We start from the raw sequence: 23,455 nt of genomic DNA on the forward strand, positions 1-23,455 counted from the left end.
CGTTTGGAGCTTGATTTGAGAGGTTCAAAAAGTCCGGATATCTCAGCCTCGGCGGCCTCTTTCAAGTCACCAAACTTTTATTAACAATGCGCATACTAAATCACTGCGCACCTTTAAGTTCCGGCCGACAGTTTTTACAACATTCGGAGCAGCGGTGAAGTAAACATATAAAGTGCGGGTAGAGTTTTGAGCAAATATTATGTCAGATAAAGAAAACACACAGACGGAGATCGTGTTCACGACAATATATGCACACTGCATATTTAATGAGGACCCATGCGAGAGGGATTGAATTAAAACACCCCCCCTTTTTTACACAATATGTGACTCCTCTCGGAATCTTCTCTCCCCCCTTCACAGAAAAAAAACATGCAGGGAGGAGAGGAGTAGAAAAGAAGAAACGCGACAGGAGAGAGAGAGAGAGAGAGAGAGAGAGAGAGAGAGAGAGAGAGAGAGAGAGAGAGAGAGAGAGAGAGAGAGAGAGAGAGAGAGAGAGAGAGTTTGTAAGGGGAGAGGAGAGGGGTCGACCAGATGGAAGGAAGGAAGGAAAGGATCTCTCTGCGGGCTCGAGTGCGCGATTAAAGGATTGGGCACAAATAAACAAATATATGAATCAAAGCTCATAATAAAAAGAGGGGGTTGAAGGCGCGCCGCCGCGTTGCGTGGACGCGGACACGGACAAGACACAGCGGCGGTGCGCGCTCAGACAGCCTCGGCTCGTGTCTCTCCCTCTCTGGATTTGAGTCCTCATGTTCTTCAAACTCTCGGTGACGGTTTTTACCAACTTTTTGAGGTCAGGGTCTGAACAAGCTCCCCTCCCCTCGGAGTTGTAATTCACTCTCTCCCCCGGAAAAGAAGAAGAAGCTCCGGGGTGGAAGAGGAGGAAGGAAAAGGCGTTTAAAATTTATTTATTTTTGGTATTGTTGTTCCTTCCGAGGAGTCCAGCTCGCCGTAGCTGGGGTTTAGGCGTTGGCACCCGGGCGGGGAGTCCCTCGCCATGGCCGGGGCCAAGCCGGGAGTCCACGCGCTGCAGCTCAAACCCGTGTCCGTCCACGAAGCGCTGAAGAAGGGGGGCAAGTTCATCAAATGGGACGAGGTGAGCACCAAACTTGTCCCGGGCTCGGAGGGCTCATACACGCATGTGTCGCTGTTACAGCCTCGAAGTGAAACGGAATCTTCTCATTTCTTGTCTCTCTCTCCCCCCCCCCCCCCCCCCCCCCCCCTCCCCTCCTCCCGGTACCCCCGGTAATATAATGTGATCCGCTTTGGACTGAAAGAGACGGGCGACGTGAGACGTGACAGCCTGTTTATGACAGTAGGCCTACTTGTTGTGAAGTGACACACGAGACGTGTGCGTGTGCGTGTGCGTGTGTGTGTGTGTGTGTGTGTGTGTGTGTGTGTGTGTGTGATCCGGATCAATGTGTGCAGGTGTGTGCACAGCCTCACATAACTGCTCTGGACCCAGCAGACCCACTATGTCTGTGAGTGAACGTTAATCAGATACCTCCCAGTAGAAAACTCCCCTGTAGAGAGAGTGTGTGTGCGTGTTGAACTCTTGTCGAGCCGGTTTTCTTCGGGCTCAGGTTCAGTTCAGACCTGAACCCTCCCGTTTCTCTCTCTTCCTGTACTTCTCCCCCCGCCGGTGGAGAAAGCACCTGTCTGAGTGGGGATCCTACAGAAGCTGCCTCCGTTTGAGGGGGTTTGAGAGCACTTTGAGCTGAAAGAACAACACATTTTACTTTGTATGCGTTTGTTCAAAGTTGCCAAAAGTTTATATTGTTTTTGTTTTGTTTAATTATTTCCCCTGTTCTATTTGTCCTTCTCTGTGTGTGTGTGTGTGTGTGTTTTCTGAGGCAGAGTGCAGGGCTGTTCTGCAATCTTCTCTCTAGAGAAAGTAGGTGTGTGTGTCCATGTGTCTGAGCAGCCATATCAATGATTAACCGAGTTGCTGACTGATCTGGCACTGACTGGAGGCCTGTGTCTTCCAACAATTGCATGCATGCGTTTGTGTGTTTGTGTGTCTGTGTGGATCATCAAAATATTGCAGGTAAAAAAGGTCCATAGTTCCAATACGGCTTTCATCATCAGCGTACTTGGCAGATATGTGGTCGGGCTTAGTGTTACTTGCACATGCGCAAACAAAAAAGGAAACCACACGTTTTTAATGTAAAACCACTTATCAGCAACAGAGCTTCACATTGCAATGGTGACGTGATCCATGTTTGTGTGTGTGTGTGTGTGCGTGTGGCCTCGGAAGAAGGGTCTTGTCACGCAAACAGTGCATACCATGTCCTTTTTGATTCTTTCTCTCCCTGTCTCACACACACTGTCTCCCCCTCTCAAAGGGAATTCCCAGGAAATGGTAATGCTGGCGATGAAGTGTGTGAACACTCAAAAACATATGCTTTCTCCTTGTGTATATTTCATCCCCCTCTATTTGCTTTTGCCCACTCAAGTCAACGATGTGAATTATGGAGGGTGACTGGAGAGAGAGAGAGAGAACACATCTGGGAGAGGAAGGGATGTGGAAGAGGAATTATTGTAGCAATGCTTTTTTTGTATTTGGGGACAAGATGTCAAAGATGCTGAACATCATTATAATAAAACGAGTCCATGGTTGCGATTGCACAAATTCCATCTTCAATCAGTTAGTGTTTATATTCCCGTAAGGCGATCTTGGGGATCCAAATCCATCATGTTAGTGATTCCTCGTTTACTCCCTTTTACCGTCAACAGATCCCAAATGTCTCTCAATAATGAGTTGTGACTAAAACAAAGTCATACTATTTAAAAAAATAAAAGCTACGCATTAGTATGTGGTTATCTGAGTTATTTGGGCTCAGGCTTCTTCTTCAAGGTAGTGCTGACTCATGAATCAGTCATTTGATTGCAGATCCACAGAAAATTAGCTGGACGTTTTTTAGTTGAGGTAAAATGTTAAATGGTTCCAACTTGCTGCGTTTCTCTGTGTGCCATCATTGCAAATGGAATATCTTGACGAGGACACCGTGACCTTTGGGAAATAGCTTGCATTGCATCTTTCACTGTTGTCTTAGGTCGTGTGGACTAAATGAATTAATGGATTAATCAGTGCTAATAGACAATTATTAATTGTAGCCCCCCACGGTGCAGTTATCCCACCGGCACCGCTCTGTGAGACAGGCTTCACATCTTCTATTGTTATGAGCCCTCCACTTATCCCCAGCTGGTCAGAAAGTCAGTGAAGAGACGGCATATCTTCCTGTTTTCTTCCAATAAAGCAAAGCAAGGTCTGCAAGTCTTCCTGATCACCTTATTTATTGACTTGTGTCACATTGACAATTGATAACTTGCATAGCCGAATAACTTGGTACTTTAATGCAGACCATCACTAACGTAACACTTTTGCACGCCGATGTCTCGAACACGGGAAAATAGGAAGTTGTTGCAGCTGTTCAGATACATTTGGTTAAACCCTTTGTTCACCAGATTGTCTCTTGATATGCACGTTCTCTTTTACAAGGGATCAACCTGGCCAAAATAGATTTACATAAAAAATACATTTACAACTGTCTCACAAAGCTTATATGGCATAATTGCGTCGGGGCCAGAGAGACGTATAGGAGAGAGGTTGAATTACTCACGCAACCTTTTTCTTAATAGGGCCTTTGAATGCCTGGTTTGAAGGCAGCGCTTCCAAATCTTGTAAATTACTCTTACGTGAGAACAGACTCTGGGGACTCCTGAAGGTAATCCATATCAAATAAGCAGGAATTCAATTTGGCTCAGTTGCATGGGAAATATGTATTGGTTAGCTGGACATATGATGAATCCAAAAGAGCTGCTCATCTCAAAGTCGTGGTATTAAAGTAAAAAAAAAAAGTGAAGTCATAGTTGACCAGGGACACATGGATTATCTAAGAGTCAGTCCGTATTTGTGGTGTACTGCTTTAAGGATTTGGCAAAGTAGGAAAAGTATAAGGACACACACACACACACACACACACACACACACACAAAGTGCCCGAGGGCAGTGTGGTTTGTTTACATGAAAACCCCACTTTTGACCTCACCCCCTTCCTCATCACCATGCCCTCCCTCCACATGGCTGCTCTTCATCTCCCGTCTCCTCTCCTCACATCCCTTCATCCTTTAGCCTCTCTTTTTCTTTCTTTTTCTCTCCTTTTACTTTTTAACCCGATACTTATCTGTCGCTGAGATGGCGCTGCAGAAGGCCCATCAAATGACACACACACACACACACACACACACACACACACACACTCTGACTCATGCAGGGGGAGGAGGAGTGCATTCCAAATTGTCCGTCTCTCTTTTGTGTTTTGGCTTGTATACACACACGTGTGCTCCTCAATGTGTGTGTGTGTGTGTGTGTGGTTGTTTTGTTCTGGGTGTGCGTTCTCCCGTTGAATGACTTCCTGTTGGAGCTTGTTGTAAGGCTCCAGAGCCAAACCATTCCCCCCCCCCCCCCCCCCCCCCCCCTCTCTCCTTCCCACCCTCCCCCTCCCTCTCCCTCTGCTGCTGCTGCCCCGCCCTCTGAAGCCCGGCCACAATTCAATTGAGATGAATCCCAACTGGAATTCAGTTAAAATTCCTACCAATTAAACACAGAGACAGACAGCGCGTCTGCAGAGCAGCTCGGCTCTCGTCGGAGTGCACACAAGTAGAACTCCTAAATCATCTTCACACCTAATGTTTACATCTGCAGACCGTTGCATTCGTCCGTTATTAAAGTGCTGTTCCCCTGTGCCACTTTCCTGTAAATGATGTGCCTTGGCATGAATATACTTTTGAAACGGTTTCATCTCGGGGGTAAAAACTCTCTGGCATGTTTTCTTTTGCTCCGAACCATACGGGGTGGAAAGTGCAATTTCTTGGGTTTGGTTATGTTTATGTTCACGTTGCACAATTACGAGCAGAACAGGGCTTATAAACAAAGTCACGTGGAATCGCGATCGGACCATTAATTGGACGTTTTTTGGGAATGCGACGGTTTCGGCTCCAGCTCACAGATGTCTGTAACTTGAGTGAAGCATAATGTACCATTTAAAAATGTGGTATTTTGAGGTTGTCTTCTTGCATTTCGGTCAGGATTTTATAGCCAGACCGTACAAAACTGAGGAGCTCCAAACTATAATCTTGGCAAAAGTTGAGGACACTAAACACACTTTATTGCAGCTGTTGTCCTCTGTGTTTATCAGTACTTTGTTGCCAAACCAAACAAGACACTTTTGAGATGCTTAGTTTTCACCACTCTTATCTAATTTGAAGAGACTCTTAAGTACCAACATGCTGCATTTTGAGTGATCCATGCGCGAACCGTCATATCATTCATATGGTTTGTTGGACTCGGCATAATATCAGTTTCTCAACCACCTTGGAATATGGTTTGGCTGACTGTCAGTGCATCACGATGGTCCATCAGGCTCTCCTGCACATCTTGTTGAAAAGGAACGGCACTGATGACTAAATCCACCGTCGCAGCCTTTGGAACGATTGTTGCTCACTTTTGAAATATGATATTTGAACAACTGCCAACGCAGTTTGTGTTACGGACACAAAGTGCATTAAAATGGATACACGCTGTTGAAAGTCTGAGGTTGCTTCGTTACTGCTCGGACTTTATACCTGAGCTTTTTGCAGCCGATGTACCGAAATCAAAACGTTTCCATCTTTTAGAAGTGGATCTTTTCCATAATCGGCGGTGCTGTGTCATTGTGACCGTTTGGGAGGGGGGGGGGGACAACATAATGGGTCCGCTGTCTTTTTTGCCAACTATTCCTGTGTGCCTGCATCATGAAAGTGGAGGCCTCGGTTTAGCACTAGATGGACGCGAGGAAGCAACGAGAGCCACAAGTTGTCATTATCGGTCAGGGAAAGGGTAAATGTTTAGGAGGAGGAGGAGGAGGAAACGCAGGCTTGTGCGAAGGTCTGACGCCATGCCGAGGAACACTGCTGACATCCTGACAGAGCGGTGAGAAACGAGGGATGGATGGCTGGATAGAGGGAGGGGGGAGGTGGAAGGTCAACCACAGCCACATGTGAAGTGTGGGGCTGACATCTGGACTCTACTCCATCTCGCTTCCATCCGCTACACATGTGTCCTTGTTGTGTGTCTGTATCTCACATGTGTGATCTCTTCCCCATTCTTTCTGCGGCCATATCGCTATCACTCTCTCTTCCTCCTTCTTCCAGTCTCTCTCTGCTTCCTGTCTTTTTAGTTTTGTTTCCCCTCTTTCTGTCCCGTCTTCAGTTTGGATCTCTGTCTGGTCTTTTTCTACTACTAGGTTTAAGGGTCCTCCACTCTTCACAGCCCATAATATTGGGTTATATATATATATATATATTTCAAGGCCTTTTAAAAAGTGTCACACACTGACCTGCTCTTCATGAGAAAACTAACCTAATTTTCATCTTTGTGATAATGCTTCTTTAAATGTTTATTATTACAATTATTTACACGTCTATTTCTCTCACTTGTTGTACTTATAGCTGAGTACGACACTAAATACTTCCTGAAGACTTCCAGGAGAGGCGGTCTGAACATGTCTGTCCATTTCCTGAGTGGATGTCGGCTTGGATGAAGGTTGAATGACCCCTACGGAGAAATTAGTCCCAGAGTGCCCTCTAATTCCGGATATGGGTACACCTACAGTATGCAATGGCGTTCTGATAAACACATCTACCACACGTCATTCACCACTTCACTAAATAAGAACTGCGCTGACCTTCTTTTCTGTTTTATATTCTATAGCTTATTTTCCCTCTCTGGCCTCCTCTCTCTCTCTTTCTCTTTCTCTCTCTCTCACTCCCTTTCTCTCTCTATCGAGTCCAAAGGTTACCTACTGTCATCAACTTTTACCATGTTGCCAAAGCAGCAGCTCAAACACACTCACTCTAAGTGCACACTGGCCCTCCTATTCACACCACTCCCACAAGCTGCCCCTGAACATGTACACGTTATGGCAGACCAAAGGTGCCGTCGCTTTTTCTTTTCTTTTTTATCAGTTGCTCTCTACTCGCGCTCATTAACACTCATTAATTTGTGGCGGAGGCAGTATCTAGGAAGAGAGGCCGAAGCCACGTGCGTCTCTCTGCACGTGCACGCCCTTATGGATTGTGGGTTTTCAAGAGGGACTCATTAGCTGGTGTCAGTCCATGTAAGGCCTCGGCCTCAGAGGGTGGTCCATCCCACTTTGTGTGCGTGTTTGACATTACGTCCAGGTAATGAAGGGGTTTGTCAGAGGGTCACGGCATCTGGAGGGGGTCTGGAGAAGGAGACCTGGTCTTTAATCAATTAAAGAGGGGAACGCAGGACTCAAAGTGGTGGGGGTGGAAAGTGAATTGAAGGGATGATTGACAGGGAGAGAAAGACATTAAAAGAAAGGAGGGAAGGAAGCGAGGCGAGACTTCAGAAGGCCTCTACATATGGCAGTTACTTATGGAGTGGGGTGAGGTCCAATTATTGACGTACCACCCACTCTCACACCGAAAACGCACCATATGGTATATGTTTATGGCAAACAAGTTGTCTGTGGGGAGGGCATGAGGTAATGATTTCATGGTTAGTTTTCTAACCATGAGCCTTAATTTCAGCTGGAAACTATATAGACCTTTGTGGGATAAAGCTTTCTTTCACAGAGCAGTTACAGTGTCGCTTAGCAAGAAAAAGTGTGTAATAAAAAAATGAATGACTACATTCATTATTATTAGCCTGTTGACTATTTATTCATTGATCTGTAAGATGTTGGAACGAAGTGGAAAAGTGTCCATGACTATTTTAGTGACGTCTTCAGATTGTCCAGCCAACCGTCTAAACCCCAACACATTAAAGTTTTTGATGCTGGAATTGGAGAATATTTGACATTTTGCCTGATTTTTAAACGACTAGTTGATCGTAAAAAAAAACCCCATAAAATAATTGAAGTGAGTACACATGGAAAGATTAATTATGGAAAGATGCAAGAGGGAAAGACGGACAGACGGGAGTGTAACAGACGTGTGCGTCATGGTGAAGGGCGGCACGAGAAAGCAACTGTTGGGTATGTAAAACTCAGCGGTCACGACATGCAAATATATATCCGACCCAAATGTTGTGTGAGTGTGTGTGTGTGTGTGTGCTCAGCTTCCTGTCTGCGTGGCTTGAAGACGACGTGGGCGATGCTGTATCACCGGTCACATGAGCCTATAGATCACATTCCTCTGGGAAAATGTACATGTGTATCCGATCCCAGTGCAATTCCTCAACTGGTTACATAAACCGAGCCCCGTTGTGAATCGGTTTAGATGCACCGTTTATGGTTTCAACCAATAAATACACTTGAGAGAGGGAGATATTAAAGGGTGAAGACGGGTTTCTGTTCCACCGGCAGCAGCATCACTCCAGCTCTTGAGCTATCAAAGTAATACCATCACACTATGACACGAGAGGTACGAGAAGACTTCTATCACTCTTTTGTCTCAATCAAATAAACAAGTCTTAAATATTGATTTGTAATCCGGTTCTGAGATTTGTTTTCGAAACACATTATACGTGTTTTTCAAGTTCTTTTCTTTTGTGTTGTGTCAAAGCTGGATGACGCATGAGAGCCATCCTTAGCCTAACCCCTCCCATAACAATATACAATAACTAGAGCACGAAGCATCAGGGTTTCAGCTGCTCAGTCTGAATACAGTTTGCTAGTCTGGCAAACCGGGACAGATCCTGGTGGGCCGCCATATCGTTGTGACTGTAGAGCATGAACTCAGTTTTTACCGACCGCCGGGCCCTCTCCTCTCCGTCATTCAGGATGCGCATAAGAGCATGCTTGTTCCTGTCAAACCTGTGTTTGCGTCACATGCTCCGCCGTAGCCTACTCCGTTGCAGGCGTCCCCTGGCAAAATGACTCGTCTCAGTGTATGGTTAAACCGGCCCGATAATATTTGGAAATTCTGGAGCCGCACGATTTATTTCTTCTGTTTTTTTTCCCCCCCCCCACATCAAGTTAGCATCGGGCTAAAACCGTGTGCGCATGCTCGGCCTATAGAGCGCGAGTAGTGTGCAGCAGTGAGAAGGCCGACATGTAGTATATACTGTAACTGTACATATGTCATCAATTCACCCAAGAGTGGGCGTGGTTTTCAGAGCCTTCTGTAGACACGCCCCCAGAGCAGAGAATATCGCTTATTTTCTTTAACGATCTGAAAACCATATTTTATGATTTTTCTTTTGTCTTTTTTTTTTATTTAGCTGGGTTGACGACACATTTGTATGTGGTGTGACTAACGGAACATATACATTTTTGCTTTATCCAGAGGGTATTAACATAGCAGCTTTAACCCCACAGCTTAACAGCGGAAGTGATATTTCTGTCTCCTGTTTACTTCTGCTGAACATGACCTCATGACCTTGATGGATTCTCTACTCCATCGCAGTACATAGTAAGGAAACCATACACTTAAAGGTCCAGTGTGTAGGACAGAAATTGAATATAATGTAATAATGTATAATGTTCATAACTATATATAATCACCTGAAACTAAGAGTCGTTGTTCCTTCAGTGCCTTAGAATGAACCCTTCACACCTACATTGGGAGCGGGTCCTCTTCACAGAGTCCACCATGTTGCACTGCCGTGTTTCTGGACCAGGGGAGGGAGAGAGAGAGAGAGAGAGAGAGAGAGACTATTTTTTTTGCATGTTGACCAACTGCAGCAAAGAATTCCTGGAATATGTAACGACTGTATCATTTGCCTTTTACCGACCAAGACGGGGCCTTCTGATTTGCAAACGATTTGCATTTCATGCATGTCATAGAACGCACAGCGGCCCCTGCTGATAACGACGGACGTTGCTCTGTTCTCAGCACATCGGGAACATCTGGGCCTTCCAACGTTTCCACTTTGTATTGTGGTCATTGTCCGTCGACTCTGGGAGTCGAACCCAGCAAGACAAAAAGATGAACGAGCTTGAGCCGCTATGGCTGCAGATATTCAAGCTCAGGCTTCGACTCGAAGTCGGATGCCCACTTTAAAACCACTGAATTCACAGTTAAGGTCTCATGATGTGGTTTGGCTTTTGATCTCGTGTTCTCTTCATTCTCCTCCTGACCTGATTTTGTTTCTTCCTCCCTTTTCAACCTTCACTCTTTCCTTCCAATCCTTCTCCACCTCCATCCCATCGTTCTCTTTCTGCCCGTGTATTCCTTCTGTCCTTCTCCCGATCCACCACTCCTGCTATCTCCTTCTCCGTTAGCCGACTGTGGAGCCTAAACTCAAGGTACGTTCAGCTTGAAATGCACTCAAAACGTGCATTTCCTTGGGAATGGGCCTCAAGTTAAACCTGAGGAGACTCCTTTAAGGAATAGTTCAACGTTTATTCACTTCCTTGTGTAGCGATGGATGAGAAGCATGATTAGATTAATGTGAGCCTGGAAGACGGGTAAACAGATAGCCGGGCTCTGCCTGAAGGTAACGAAATCTGCTCGTAAGATTATATGAAAATAATTTGCATCGTCTCTCCAAAATGCATGTTTTTAATTGAGGGATGCAGTTTTGTTTTTTTCAATCCGTTTTACAATGTGTATCCATTTAAGGCGATTATTGAATTATAATCGCTTTTGATTATTAAAACCAAAATAAAATCACAATTAGTATCACGCTTCGTTAAGGCAATTGATTCGTAGATTGTGTTTGTTATGCAGAACGTTGAAGTCATTCAGTCTGAAATGATTATTCAAATGGTCCACATTTGCACATTTCTGTGTTAAACATGAAACGGTGATAATGTCTGTCCTCGTGCCGGTTCGACCCCACTTCACGACGCACCGTTTGTTTGTGGCGACTTGTTTGTGTGCTGCGTGTTTGTAAAACTTATCGCACGTCGGTGGGAAAAGTTTTGCCTGGCAAACGTTTCTCTGTCTTCCCATCTGATGATGATGATGATGATGATAATGGTGGCGATGATGCTGACATTGATGCTCATGATGACGTGAACGTGAGTCATCTGTCACTGTAATAACCACCAATCTGGATTCCCCAGGATATCTGGACGGTACGTTTGTCTGCTGGACTGACGTATGACCGCTTACCACTGTAATTACAGAGTCTGTGTGTCTGTGCGTGTGCGTGTGCGTGTGCGTGTGTGTGTGTGTGTGTGTGTGTGTGTGTGTGTGTCATGGGATCTTGCGTATGACCCCATAATGACGATGCTAATGACATGTTGATGCAGGCTCCTGCCGTCATTATGCCGCACATGAATGACAAGCTGCGGCTTCCAGCATCAAAACAGCTGTTGCGCGACAGATGCACAGAAACGCACGATATCCCCGTCTGTCCTCTATCCCATAATGTCGAGGCCATGGTAGAGCCCGCTGCTTATGTCATGTCACTCTGTGAAGCTGCCATAATGTTGTCTTTCACCCCAGAAGTTTGTTTCTTTGGCTGCGTAATGGATTTCACGCCTGTGCGTTTTTATGGCCCCTCAAGGAGCCTGCTGCACGCACCAAGAAGACTCCACTTCATGGGGAGTGTCCTGGTATTCAAGGCGACCAGGCAGACACTGCCACTCGTTTAGGAGTCCAATCTGTAGTTTTCATACAACCTGGGTCTCATTTTCAAAACGTTGGCCATATCGGAATTAAAAAAAAAAAAAGAATAAAAGTTCATTTTATTTCAACCAGCTCAAAGTGACACGTCATTTTTTTTAAATTAGTTTAAATGCATCCCACGTAGCCCTATTTAATATTATACTGTAAGATTTTTCTCTCAATTTAACAAAAGAACAAAAATGGCCTATTTTACTTTATTTCAACAGGTTTGAGCCCAACTTGAAGCATGAAAATGAAATAGTGTTTATTTGTACTCCAACACGCGCTCGTAAACACCCCTCACAACGTACACGGCGACTTCCTGTTTAGATTTTGCCGTTGCGCAACGTGATGAGGATTGTAGTGACATGTCAGGTGGGCTCACTTATTCCTCTAAATAAGGTGGTTTAGGCTGAACGAGTACGAATCAACGTGCACAGCGGCTGATGGAAATGAATGTTCGTCCCTCTAACGTCTCTATTTCTGTTGTCGTCTAGGAGCCTAACAGCGGGCCCCCCACCCTGGTAACCCTGAAAGTCGACCCTGATGGATTCTTCCTCTACTGGACTGGAGGATCCAACCTGGTGAGACACACACACACACACACACACACTCAAGTCTCAAAGTATGCCAATGTGGACTCACAAAACATCATGAAATACAAAGGGGCCACTCCATAGCAGACCACAATGTTTTTTTTGTTTTAATGCACCAACGGGAGTGCCAACATGGCTCTTACAATTATTATTTGTTTACTTGAGCTCATCCTTACTTTACGGCTGTCTTTCCAAATGTTCCTCTCTTGTTGTCGCTTATCGTGGTTTGATCCAGTCCATTAGTTCACCCAGAACAAGTTCCATCAATTTGTTCCGGCCATGTTTGCCCCCTCTTTCCCCTGTTCCCCCGTCTCGCTGATGTTTTTGTGGTCTCCATCCTTTTAGTCCTCCATCTATCTGTGCTTTCCAACAACCCCCTCCCCCCTCCCCTCCATGTCTTTGGTGGCTGCGCTAAAGCCATTAGTTTAGTAATATTGCATTTGAGGCATTTAGCTGACATGATTAGGCGGACGCAGTCGGCAGTGAGTCTGCAGGATGCCGGGTTTTGAGGTTCTGATGAGTGCCGATGTATTAAATCTGTTTGATTTGAATCCCGTATTCACAGCAGCCTCGCTGTGTTTTTGTCTTCCTTCGTCTACCTCTACCTTTTGATCTACATCTATCACCTCCCATTCATCTCTCTATATATATATATGTGTGTGTGTGTGTGTGTGTGTGTCAGACATTTTTGGGAGACCTCCTGGATCAAACGAAATTTCAAGGCAGCTCAATTAACTTATCCCACCTGCACCATCCTAATCGGTCTCCGTTTTTCTCCTGCTCACACACACACACACACACACACACACTGGCTGTCTATTTATCCAAAAGGCATATATGGAATGACCTGTTGATAGCCAATAGTATCGCTGTGTTGTGTCTGCATCCCTTAGACTGTGTGTGTGCGTGTGTTTGTGCGTGTGCAAATCTATCTGGGCCAGAGCACTAGTCCTGTTGTCTGTGTGCACATGTGTCGCCATGTGTTCGCGCATTCACATAACAGACAGAAGCTTTAAATACTCTTTTTATCCTGATCCTGATGTGTGTGTGTGTGCGTGCGTGCGTGCGTGCGCGGCTTTGCGATATTAGGCCATTTGTCGCCCGAGGTGCAGCTGTGACACTGTTTAGTGACGAGCCAGTCCGTCAGTCATTGGATCTCTAACAATGAAGTCGCATTACAAACGGCTCAATAAAGACACACAACTTGAAATTCCAGGTTGTTTAGACGTCACATCATTAGACAAATAAAAGACAACAGCAGCTCGAGAGAGTGAACCTGGTGGACTAGAAGGCCGATCTGCCTTTCCTGAACTCCTGTGAGCCTGATCACAGAACCTTCGGTTATGTATCTCTAACATACTGCCACGTCCGGTTTTATCTTAAAACTACAACAATTCCAAAGCCAAGTCCCAGGAAATGCTAAATTGATGCTAGTATTGCCTCATTGGGTGTATGTGCTCGCGCATTTGGCTTTTCCTCCTTTACTTATTGGGTGCTTTTCATCTTTGTTAATGTTGCCGTGACTGAGCTGGATCGTGGCCTTCTTACTTCAGAAGCTGCAGTGCAGCTCGCTGTTGGCCGCCGAATATGAAATAAGCCACAAAATATTCACACTACCAAGGCTAATGGCCAATAAATGTGGGCATGTAGACATGAAGTCTCGTTAGGCCGTGACTAATAATGGTGGTTATTTCTTTGTTTGTGTTTTGACAACAACTCAATGTCTAAGAAGCTGTATTTTGCAGCTTTTAAAGGATTTTTCATATAGATTTTTTTGCTGTGTTTTTTCGGCCCTTCCCAGAGATCACTCGTCAGTTAAACTGTGTGTCCGGTGCCGACACGTCCATTTTTACATCTTATTTCATGCATTAAGTTTCTAAGATTGACGCAGGTTTCAATCTGGCTCATTAAATCCGGACAGTAGAAAGGACAAAACTCTCCTCCACCGTCCACAAAACCTCCATCTAACGCACAGCTTCTCTGCAATATTCTACGGTGAGAATAAACGCTCTTGAATCTATAGATATGGACTCTCTGAAGTCCTGTTTCAGTGATCCCAGAGTGAAGCTTTAAAATCAGCGCCGTTGCTCCCCAGGCGATTTTGAACCAGAGCTGGAAAGAAAAAGAGGACACACGGCAACACAGATATCCAGCTATTATTAATGAGATCATTTAATACGCATTTACACCGATGACAAGGGCGTTCTGGATGGAACCCATTTCTCTGAATAGAGCACCCAAAATATTTGATCTCCGGTGCAGTTTTTAACATTGTTGCTGCTCTGCTCTCCTCTTCTTGCTTTTGGTGTCAAACGATTCAGTGTTCAACGAAAGATGCCCTGCTGTTAACTCAGGACTCGGATGATAAAGACGGTACTGTGTCTTTTTATGTGAAATTCAGGGTACTTGTGGCCGGTGAGGGGAACTGGATCACACACTAGAGTCATTTTTGGATCCTCAGCAAAGGCATGCGAGGACGTCCAAAAGTCCATAACCCCAACAAATGGAAGACTTTCTTTATCAAGGTGACATTTTATTTAGGACGGGCACAAAACTGCATAAAAGCTCGGCCTGATTAAAGAACAGACGCTCTCCCAGTATCATTTTGACTATAGTGGAAACCAGTCCACGCTCCACAAATGGAATTAAATATCGTTTTAGAAATCCCACTTGCGCCCGGGAGAGGCACTTCTGCCTCCTTCTTCTCGCCTTTTTCTTCCAGACGTGGTTTGTAAAATGTCCAATTTAACTCTGGTTTACCTCAGTCCATTTCTTCCTCCTTTTGTATATCCATCTAGTCCTTCCACCTTTTCTCCAGGTGTTCCTCCTCTTCCCATCCTCCATCCATCCTCCTTTCTGTTTACTTATGTCCATCTGTTTCGTGTCACCTTCTTCTCAGGACTCACTTTGTTTAACACTTTCCTTTTAAATAACTATCTATATATCTCTCTCTCTTTTTTCCAATTCATCACTTGTTTCCGTCTCTTTCGTCACAACTTTTCTTTGGAACAGCGTTCACACCTCTTTTCTCGAGAATAATGTTCTTCCTGCTCCGTGGTTCAGTCCGCTGTGCCTAGTGTACATCATTTGTTCCATCCTTTTCTAATAATCTTTGACATCTCTTCCCCTCCCCCCCTTCCTCCCACATTTTCTCTCGGTTATCTCCCTCTCTCCATCTTCTCGTGCTGTTCGGCTTACAAGACCTCTGACGTCTGCATGTACTCGGGGCCCAGAATGTCCCATAATGTTTGAGTCAGTGGCGATAACACACGACCACGCAGTGGCTGGGCCGTGAACCGATGGCGACACACCCCACTCACGGCCCTCTGTCTCCTCCGCTTCTGACTCTTTAAATCTGTCTTTGAGATGAAGTTGTTACTAACGTGATCAGTGAAGGATGAGTAATGCATTTGTAGTTGACAGAGTTCAGCTGCTTCACTCTTGATGATTCATATGACTTATTATCCGGGAAGGCATAAATTGAGTAGGCTACGCAGGGGTTGAAATTTATGAGAAAGTTACAAACGAATTACAGCAGGGCTCCGTAAAAATTATCATCCAGGCCGCAACATTCCACGCCGCTAATTTACGCCGTCCAAAGGCCGCTTCAATTCTACATATTTCATCAGTTTCTCAAACTTTGAAACGGTTCCAGGGAAAAAACTCATGAACATTCTCCTTTTTAACTTCAAAAACGGTAAGAATGTGTTCCTCCATCTGGTTGTCACCCGTCCAACGAGTGGTGTCCGGTCTGGAAACCAATATTCCCCAATCCTGAACGCAGAGTGCATGCCGGTGGCATGAGTGGTTACACAAAATCCACACATCTGTTCCAGCGTATGCTCGCACCCTCCTGCTGACCCCTCTGTGCGTGTCCTTTTTCTGTCCTCTCGGCGAAACCCCTGCCACCGCCTCTTTACATTCGCTACCTAAATAGATGCTTCAAGTATTTTGGCCGACGAACAGACTGTTGGAGGTGAAATAACAGCAGGGCAGATGGAGGAGAGGGGACACAGGGTGCTCTGAAGATGTGTGAGATGGATCTTAATCTAGATTGCATGTTGTAAAAGGTCAAAAATATAAAATCTTGAAGAATTAGGCCCGTACCCTTTTTTTTTTGCTTTTTGGAGAAAGATCTTCCCATTTTCTGCCCATTTTTAACAGTCCCTCTATTGTAACTTACAATGCTTTTTAACATCCTTGCACTGGATATGTTTCTTGTTAACTAGATATGAATCTTACCCTCCCAAATATACTGTTTACAGAGAATAGCCCCAGGGTGGTGACATTTTTTGATCACCCGCGTGCGTGGCTTTAAAGAACAACACCATGTAAAGCCCGTTCTCCACTCCAGGGCTGACCAGGTGAGATATTATTTATGGCAGCATTGCTGCAATCAGTTTCCACACCGCCGTTGCCAGCGCAGGTGATTTTGTCACCTAAACTGACGTTTCCAATAAACAGACGGGGACCTTTTTGATGTAGTGTCGTCCTGGCGGAGGGCAGCCTCACCTGCCACGGCGGGATGAGGTGAATTGCACCCGGCACCGCGGCTAATCCTCCCCGTCGCTCAATTCTACTTTGGCCGTCCGTTATTCCCTTTTGCGGTTGGCTCTGGCCCTGTTTCTACACGGCTAATCCACCTTCGATTTGTCCCCCTTTACTTCCCTCTGTGTATCTGTCCTGGGGGGCAGCTGTTAGCCATCAGAGAGAGAGAGAGAAGGCAAAAGTTGTTCCTCTAATATAAACTGAAGGATGACATTTCCTCCCCGCTGCTCTCCATCTTTCTAGCTCTTTGTCTCACTATCTCAATTTTCTTGTTCTTGCTCTTCCTCTTGTTCTTGTACTTTCTTCTTCTTGTTCTTCTTCCTTGTTGTTGTTGTTGTTGTTCTTCTTCTTCTTCTTTCCGTTCTTGTTCTTCTTCTTGTTCATGTCATCAATGCATTTTCTCACGTGGTCCCTTCCCACCAGAGTATATTGCTCTTTAATTTCTTGGAACAACACTTCTAATCTCCCGTCATTCTCTCTCTTGGCGTGGGAAAGTGTGCAGGAAGTTACTCAGACAGGGACAAGGGGGTTCTGGGGAATTGCGTTGCCCCTCATCGACCCTCCTCCCACTTCTTAACATGTCCCCTTTTCTCTGAATTCTCTCTGAATTCCCTCTCTCCTTCTTTACTTCCTACCATCTTTCATTCATTTCCTCCCTCCTTCTTTAAGGTGTACAGGTCATGTCAATAGCACCTATAGGCTTTAAGACATTTGCCCCCAGGGATGTAAGTGAGTTACCACAGAAGTCCAATTTAGCCTCCTTATGGCGTGGAGTTGATTTTACATACCGTGACCAGATTGAGGGGCCACACACACACACACACACACACACACACACACACACACACACACACACACACACACACACACACACACACACACACACACACCTGGGATGTGACTGAAACAAACACCCAAGGGGACTGCTCCACATGCTGTCCCCACACACTTACTGGAAGGAGTTGCTGGTGGTATTAAAGTTATTTGAACCGTGTCACTGTGAGAATAAGCGGTGCGTTTGGGTTTAAAATTGTACGTATATCTGGTGTTTTTAATCCGTACAAAAACCGAGGTTTAAAAGTGTGGTTTTATGGGGGGTTATATGCCGGACAGTTACTGGGCACAATGTCATTCCTGGGCTGATTTTATTACCGCTGTTTCCCGTTTACAGTCTTCAAGAAGTACTTTATTAACTCCTCATTGGGGATAATCAATTTCCCCAATGAGGAGTTAATAAAATGAGCGAAGCTAAGCTAATCGTCTGCTTGCTGTAGCTTCATATCTAGTGTATGGACATGAGAGTTGCATCAAACTTTACAAACGTCACAAATCAATCTTTCCCAAATGCCAGCGATTCCTTCAATGGATGAAACTGTCAGCTGACATCCTCAAAATTGCTTATTTTGTCCAACCAACTCAAACTAATTAAATATGTAATGATGTAAAACAGAGAAGCAGCACAGCATTTTGAGCTTTTTCCCTGAATGACTGCCTCAAACGTCTTTAAAAATCGATTGATCATGAAAAGGGATTGATTCATTTGCCACACACACACACACACACACACACACACACACACACGGCATTATGAGCCAGCCGAATTGTAAGTAGAACGAAAGTTGGCAGATATAAGTAGAGATTATATCCCTGGCTCAAATCAAACATCCTCAAGGAATTAACTTGGAACAAGGGGTTTATCACGCACACGCACACACACGCACACACACACACACACACACACACCCAGTGAGCGGTTCGTAGGGGAAGTTGAGTGTGTCCGTAGATAATATGACAGCTTCCTCCCTCTCTCTCCTTTCTTCTGGTTACTTTCGCCCGGTCACACGTTTCATTTTCTGTTGACGTTATCTGTTCGTGCACATGGCACAGCAGTTGTCACTTTCTCTCCCTGTCTCACACACACACACTCACACACACACGCACACACGCACACACCCAGTAGACAGTCAGTTAGTTCTTCGCTGTATGAAGAACTGAGACACCGCACGGTATCAAATCTATTGTCTAAGCAGATGCTTCCTCCAAAATGAGTGTGTGTGTGTGTCTGTGTGTCTGTGTGAGTGTGTGTTCACTACACAGTGCTCCGACACTCTCTCTGCTTAGCGGGCAAAACTTTGTGTGGAGGAGCAGCTAAGAGATAATACCATTTTAAAAAGATAATTCTGGGTCATCAAAACTTTAATCCTATTTAATAAAAAAATAGTTTTAGACATCATTTCTACCGTTAATAACATTTTAAATTCATAAAAGTGTCTCTTTAAACACACCCATTGCAGATCACAGAGGACATGGAGGGATTATGTACAACATTCATGTTCACTCTCTAAACGCTTTCCTGTTCTCGCTCCATGTTTCGTGGACAGATATGGATATCCCTAATTCCTTTAAACTAACACACTCGCATACTGTGTGTGTGGCGTGTATGTGTGTGTGTGTGTGTGTGTGTGGCGTGCTGCAAATGCTAGCTTGTGTTTCAAGTTCGCCCTCGCTGATCTATGTGTGTTTGTGTTTTGTGGGAGATTTATGATTACTGCAATTATTTTTGTTTTGTATGTCTTTTGGCCCAGCTTTGCCTTTTTTATTTATTTGCGCTTTGAGACACTTGGGTGTTTTTTCATTTTATTGATGTTCTTCTTCGTTTTTGCATTCCCGTTCATAAAATGTTTTTCTTTTCTGGTACATTTCAATGGGACATTTCTCCTTCATGCTTTATTGTTTGTTTTTCTGTTCTCCTTCTTTCTTTTTTCTTCTTTCTTCTTTCTTCCTTTTCCTCCTCCTTCACTCTGCTCTTCACCCTGCTCTTCTTCTTCTTGTAGATTCTAATATTTCACCGATTACAAATCCCTCAGGATCAGTCTGTCGGCAAAGTGGCTAAAACGTTTCACTCTTCATTTTTGCCCTCCCCATACCTCTGAAATATGAAACAACTAAGTGACGAGGAAAGACAAAGAACGAGAGAGAGAGAGAAACGGATACAGGATGGAGTGATAGTGGAGGAGAGGTAGAAAAGGAAGAGTGTTATCTCATTGATTTACGCAGACGAAATATTACAAGTCGACATAGACAGGGTTATAGGGCTGTCCCATGTTTCACAGGGGTATTAAGTGTCCCCCTCTTTCTCTTTCTCTAAACACATTGCCAACTCTCACATCGCGGCCATAAAACACTTTGAAGGTCTCTTTGTTCTACTTCTCCGATGTTTCTGTGTCCTTTAAAGTCTTCTTCTCCCCTGCTCGCCTGCCCTCCACACCGATTGGCCGGTTGCGTCACAGCCAAGCGGCAGAGGGGCGGGGATTAGTATGCTGTCACTCGCACCGGTGCGTGTGAATGTGTGCACGTTGGTGTGGGTTCAGGAGGATCGGTTTCCCATACGCCGTCTTCATGTGCCATTGGATTGGCCGCGTTGAGCCGGGCTGATCTTTCCAACGCACGGCCACAGGAAAGGAGTGGCGCTCTCGTGATTGTTCAGTTGCCCTTTCATATTTTTATAATCTTAAGAAAACGAATGGAGGCGAGTGGCAGGGGAGGAGGAGAGTGAATCAAAAAAATGAAGGAAGGAAATGAGGAAGTGAACAAGGGCCCAATCGAAGTACATTAACCTTTTATTGTACTTGTCTTTAGTGTCTAACTATAGACTGGCCCAATAGCCATTGTTGGGTAAAATAAGCACCTATGTACGTGACTGCATATTACGCATAGGATAATGTGGAAGACAATAATTTTTTTTTGGGAGATGCAGAGTTGGATGGCCAGATTAATACTGCTGTCACATCTCTCTGGTGCGAGCTCCAGCAGAAGAAAATGTTGTACATTTGAAAGATAAATGCATCAATCGGGTGCCCTTTGAGAGCAAAATGAAGCGGCTCGATCTATAAAGAACGTTGTGCTCTTGCTCCAGCAGTGTACATTTAGGCTACTCGAGGACTTTAATTGAGTATTTCCATTTTCTGTAACTTCCAGTCCACTACATCTCAGACGGAAAGTAGCTACTAGTTAGGCCTAATCACTAAGTGTGTGTATATATAGAGTAGTTCAAATAAACCCTACCTTTTACCGGTTGCAACACTGAAGTGGTTCCACATCAACTGACCAGAAATGATTATCCAAAGAGACACAAACTGGTTGCTGTGAGGAACAAGGCCGGCCAGCCACGAGAGAAGTGAAGAGCATCTTTGTTTCATTATGAGGCTGTGGCGGGCCACCACAGCCTTGGCTGTATTAATGGGAAACAACTGCTATATGATGCACTGCATTTGACAGCAATAGCTTAGTTCAGTGCTTCTGTGGTCGGCAGGAAACAGAAACATCCACCGTAATGTTGGTATCGCTTCCTGAGCACCCGAGAGGGGCGGACGCACTCCTTCTGGACTCAACGGGACCCACTGCATCGCATGCAGCACGGGCATTGTTTTGAACACGGGGGTGCAATACACACTCCTCTCCCCATGTCATCAACAGCTTAGTGCCACTAAGTTTACAACATTCTTTCAAACTGGTAAGGAAGTGCATTCTGCAAGATGTCAGAAATCACTATCGGAGGCAGCAGTACATGAGGCGGGTGGAGGGGTGGGGTGTGGGGTGTGTGTGTGTGTGGGGGGGGCAGCTCAGCTCTTCGGTCCACCAGAAAGGGCAAATTAAAGTAAATGATTGCACTTCATCACAACACGACTCCTGGAAAACTCTCACCTGGACTCATTTGGAGCAATAATGGGCCTGCAGCCGAGTCGATGAATGGAGTGAGCCGTGTTTTGAGCTTAGCGGCACGGGGAGATGAATGGAGCGCTCCAGCTGCCCTGACTGGCTAAATATTACACACACACACACACACATACACACACACACACACACACACACAGTGCACTGAGCAGAAGGCAGGAATAACTCAGGAATGTGCTCTCGGAGATGACCGACCTTCACGCGGACACACGCACCACGTCGAGTGCTCGCGTGGACACACACCGACGTGCCCAAAGCGCACACATTTGACTTTTCTGATCGCACGCTCACACATTTGAACCGAAGTGAAGATTGCCCCGGTGAAGAATTGCTCACGCTTTCTGTGTCGCATGCTGTGTCACATGCATTTTAATGTGCGCTTACTTGTGCGCCTTCTCCACACTCACACGCCTACACACTTCTCACACACATACACACACACACACACACACACACACACACACACACACACACACACACACACACACACACACACACACACACACACACACACACACACTCACTCACAGACACCCACCCTGTCTTGCTCAACAGGTCAGGATGTTTCACAAGTCGGGACCTGCGTGTCGAGGATATGCCTGCCTGTATAGTGCTGCATCTGTGGCATAGTGTGTTTTACATTACTAGCCAGTGAGACAATGTGAACTGTTAAAGACACACACACACACACACACACATGGCAGACACAGTTGTAGTCTCATTACCGCGGTCTCCAAGGAGTCGCATTGGCAGAATGAAACCAAGGCCTGTGGGAGAGGAGGTGTGTGTGTGTGTGTGTGTGTGTGTGTGTGTGTGTGTGTGTGTGTGTGTGTGTGTGTGTGTGTGTGTGTGTGTGTGTGTGCGCGCGCGTGTGTGCGTGCGTAGGTCTATGCATGCGTGTTCTACAGATCCAGAAGTGGTTTATTCCCCCAGGAAGTAAGTTACTCTCCACAGGCCAATCAGAGGACAAAGTTTGACACAGAGTTTAATCCGATTGGTCTAACACGTCTGACCTTTTCTTACTCGTGGCCGGTCCCAGGGGGTGTGGACAGCCAACAGGGGGATGACCTCACAGCCCGACTGAACTAACAAAAGAAGGAATGGAGAAGACGCGAGTTTCAAGACTTGAGTCTCAGGATGGTGACTTCATGAGTTTGTCTTTGCTGTTGTTTTTGGAAAGGAAGTATGGGGGCGAGTGTGGATGAAATGAGGCCGAGGAGAAGAGAGACCTAAACATTTGTTGTTTATTTTGTCACTAGTGAAACATCTTGAGACGGAGGAAAAATGCAAATAGTGTCCTAAATGCACTCAAAGCCTCGATGGGGACAAAGATGAGTAGAAAACACCAGAGGAGTGACATGGATGCAGTAAGAACGCTCGGGGAACGAGTGCAGGGCTAAACAAATATTTACAGTGCGTCCTCTGTGTTTATGGCTGGGTTTACGACCACACTACCCCTCTTTTTCGTCTCTCGCCTCGTCTCCCCTCGCAGACCACGCTATCCTATAGGCCGAGAGCACCGTGAGGTCATTCCTGGCTTTCATGCAGTACGACTATTGTCCTGTCCGCTCTGTGCAGTGCATCCACACAGATGTTTTTTGTGTTGCAGCATCAGTCATGCGAGTCTATTCCAAAGATTGGTCTCGGATATGTGTGTGTTTGTGTGCGTGTGCGTGTGTGTGTGTGTGTGTAGAGTTCTCCAAAAGTTTTGTCTCTCTGTTTTCCACAGTCTCAAACACACACACACACACACACACAGTTTATATGTTACCGGTCGTGTTTCATGAATAGAGAAGCAGGGGAATCTGATAAAAGGGGATTCGTTGGACTGAGCGTAAACACACGTTTTAATCCATCAGCGTTTCTGCCTGCTGCTTCTCCCATTAATTGCCAAACTTGTTTAGATATGTTGATCTAAACGTGGCCCGTCACGCCATCACGGTGCATAAACACACTCGCAGCACATTTATCGTTGACTTTCTTTTGTGAGCGTGAAAAAATTGATTGTTTGA

General features: G+C 45.4%; 1 protein-coding gene across 4 annotated transcripts in view; it reads left to right on the top strand.

Moving 5' to 3' along the window:
- The first annotated feature begins 470 nt into the window (after nt 1–470).
- The window catches only part of plcb3 (phospholipase C, beta 3 (phosphatidylinositol-specific)), a 41,227-nt gene continuing 18,242 nt past the window's right edge, over nt 471–23,455 (top strand). Inside the window, exons 1-3 of one of the 4 annotated variants that reach the window (XM_034557599.1) lie at nt 471–793; nt 938–1,096; nt 12,063–12,149. In XM_034557599.1, the coding sequence (XP_034413490.1) occupies nt 998–1,096; nt 12,063–12,149 (186 nt within the window). In that variant the 5' untranslated portion in view covers nt 471–793; nt 938–997. Of the gene's footprint in view, nt 1,097–12,062; nt 12,150–23,455 lie in introns of all 4 variants that reach the window. The other 3 variants (XM_034557598.1, XM_034557600.1, XM_034557596.1) reach the window with 3 other exon arrangements.

Source organism: Cyclopterus lumpus, chromosome 18 (assembly GCF_009769545.1).
Source record: "Cyclopterus lumpus isolate fCycLum1 chromosome 18, fCycLum1.pri, whole genome shotgun sequence".
In the NCBI taxonomy this organism is placed as follows: domain Eukaryota; kingdom Metazoa; phylum Chordata; class Actinopteri; order Perciformes; family Cyclopteridae; genus Cyclopterus; species Cyclopterus lumpus.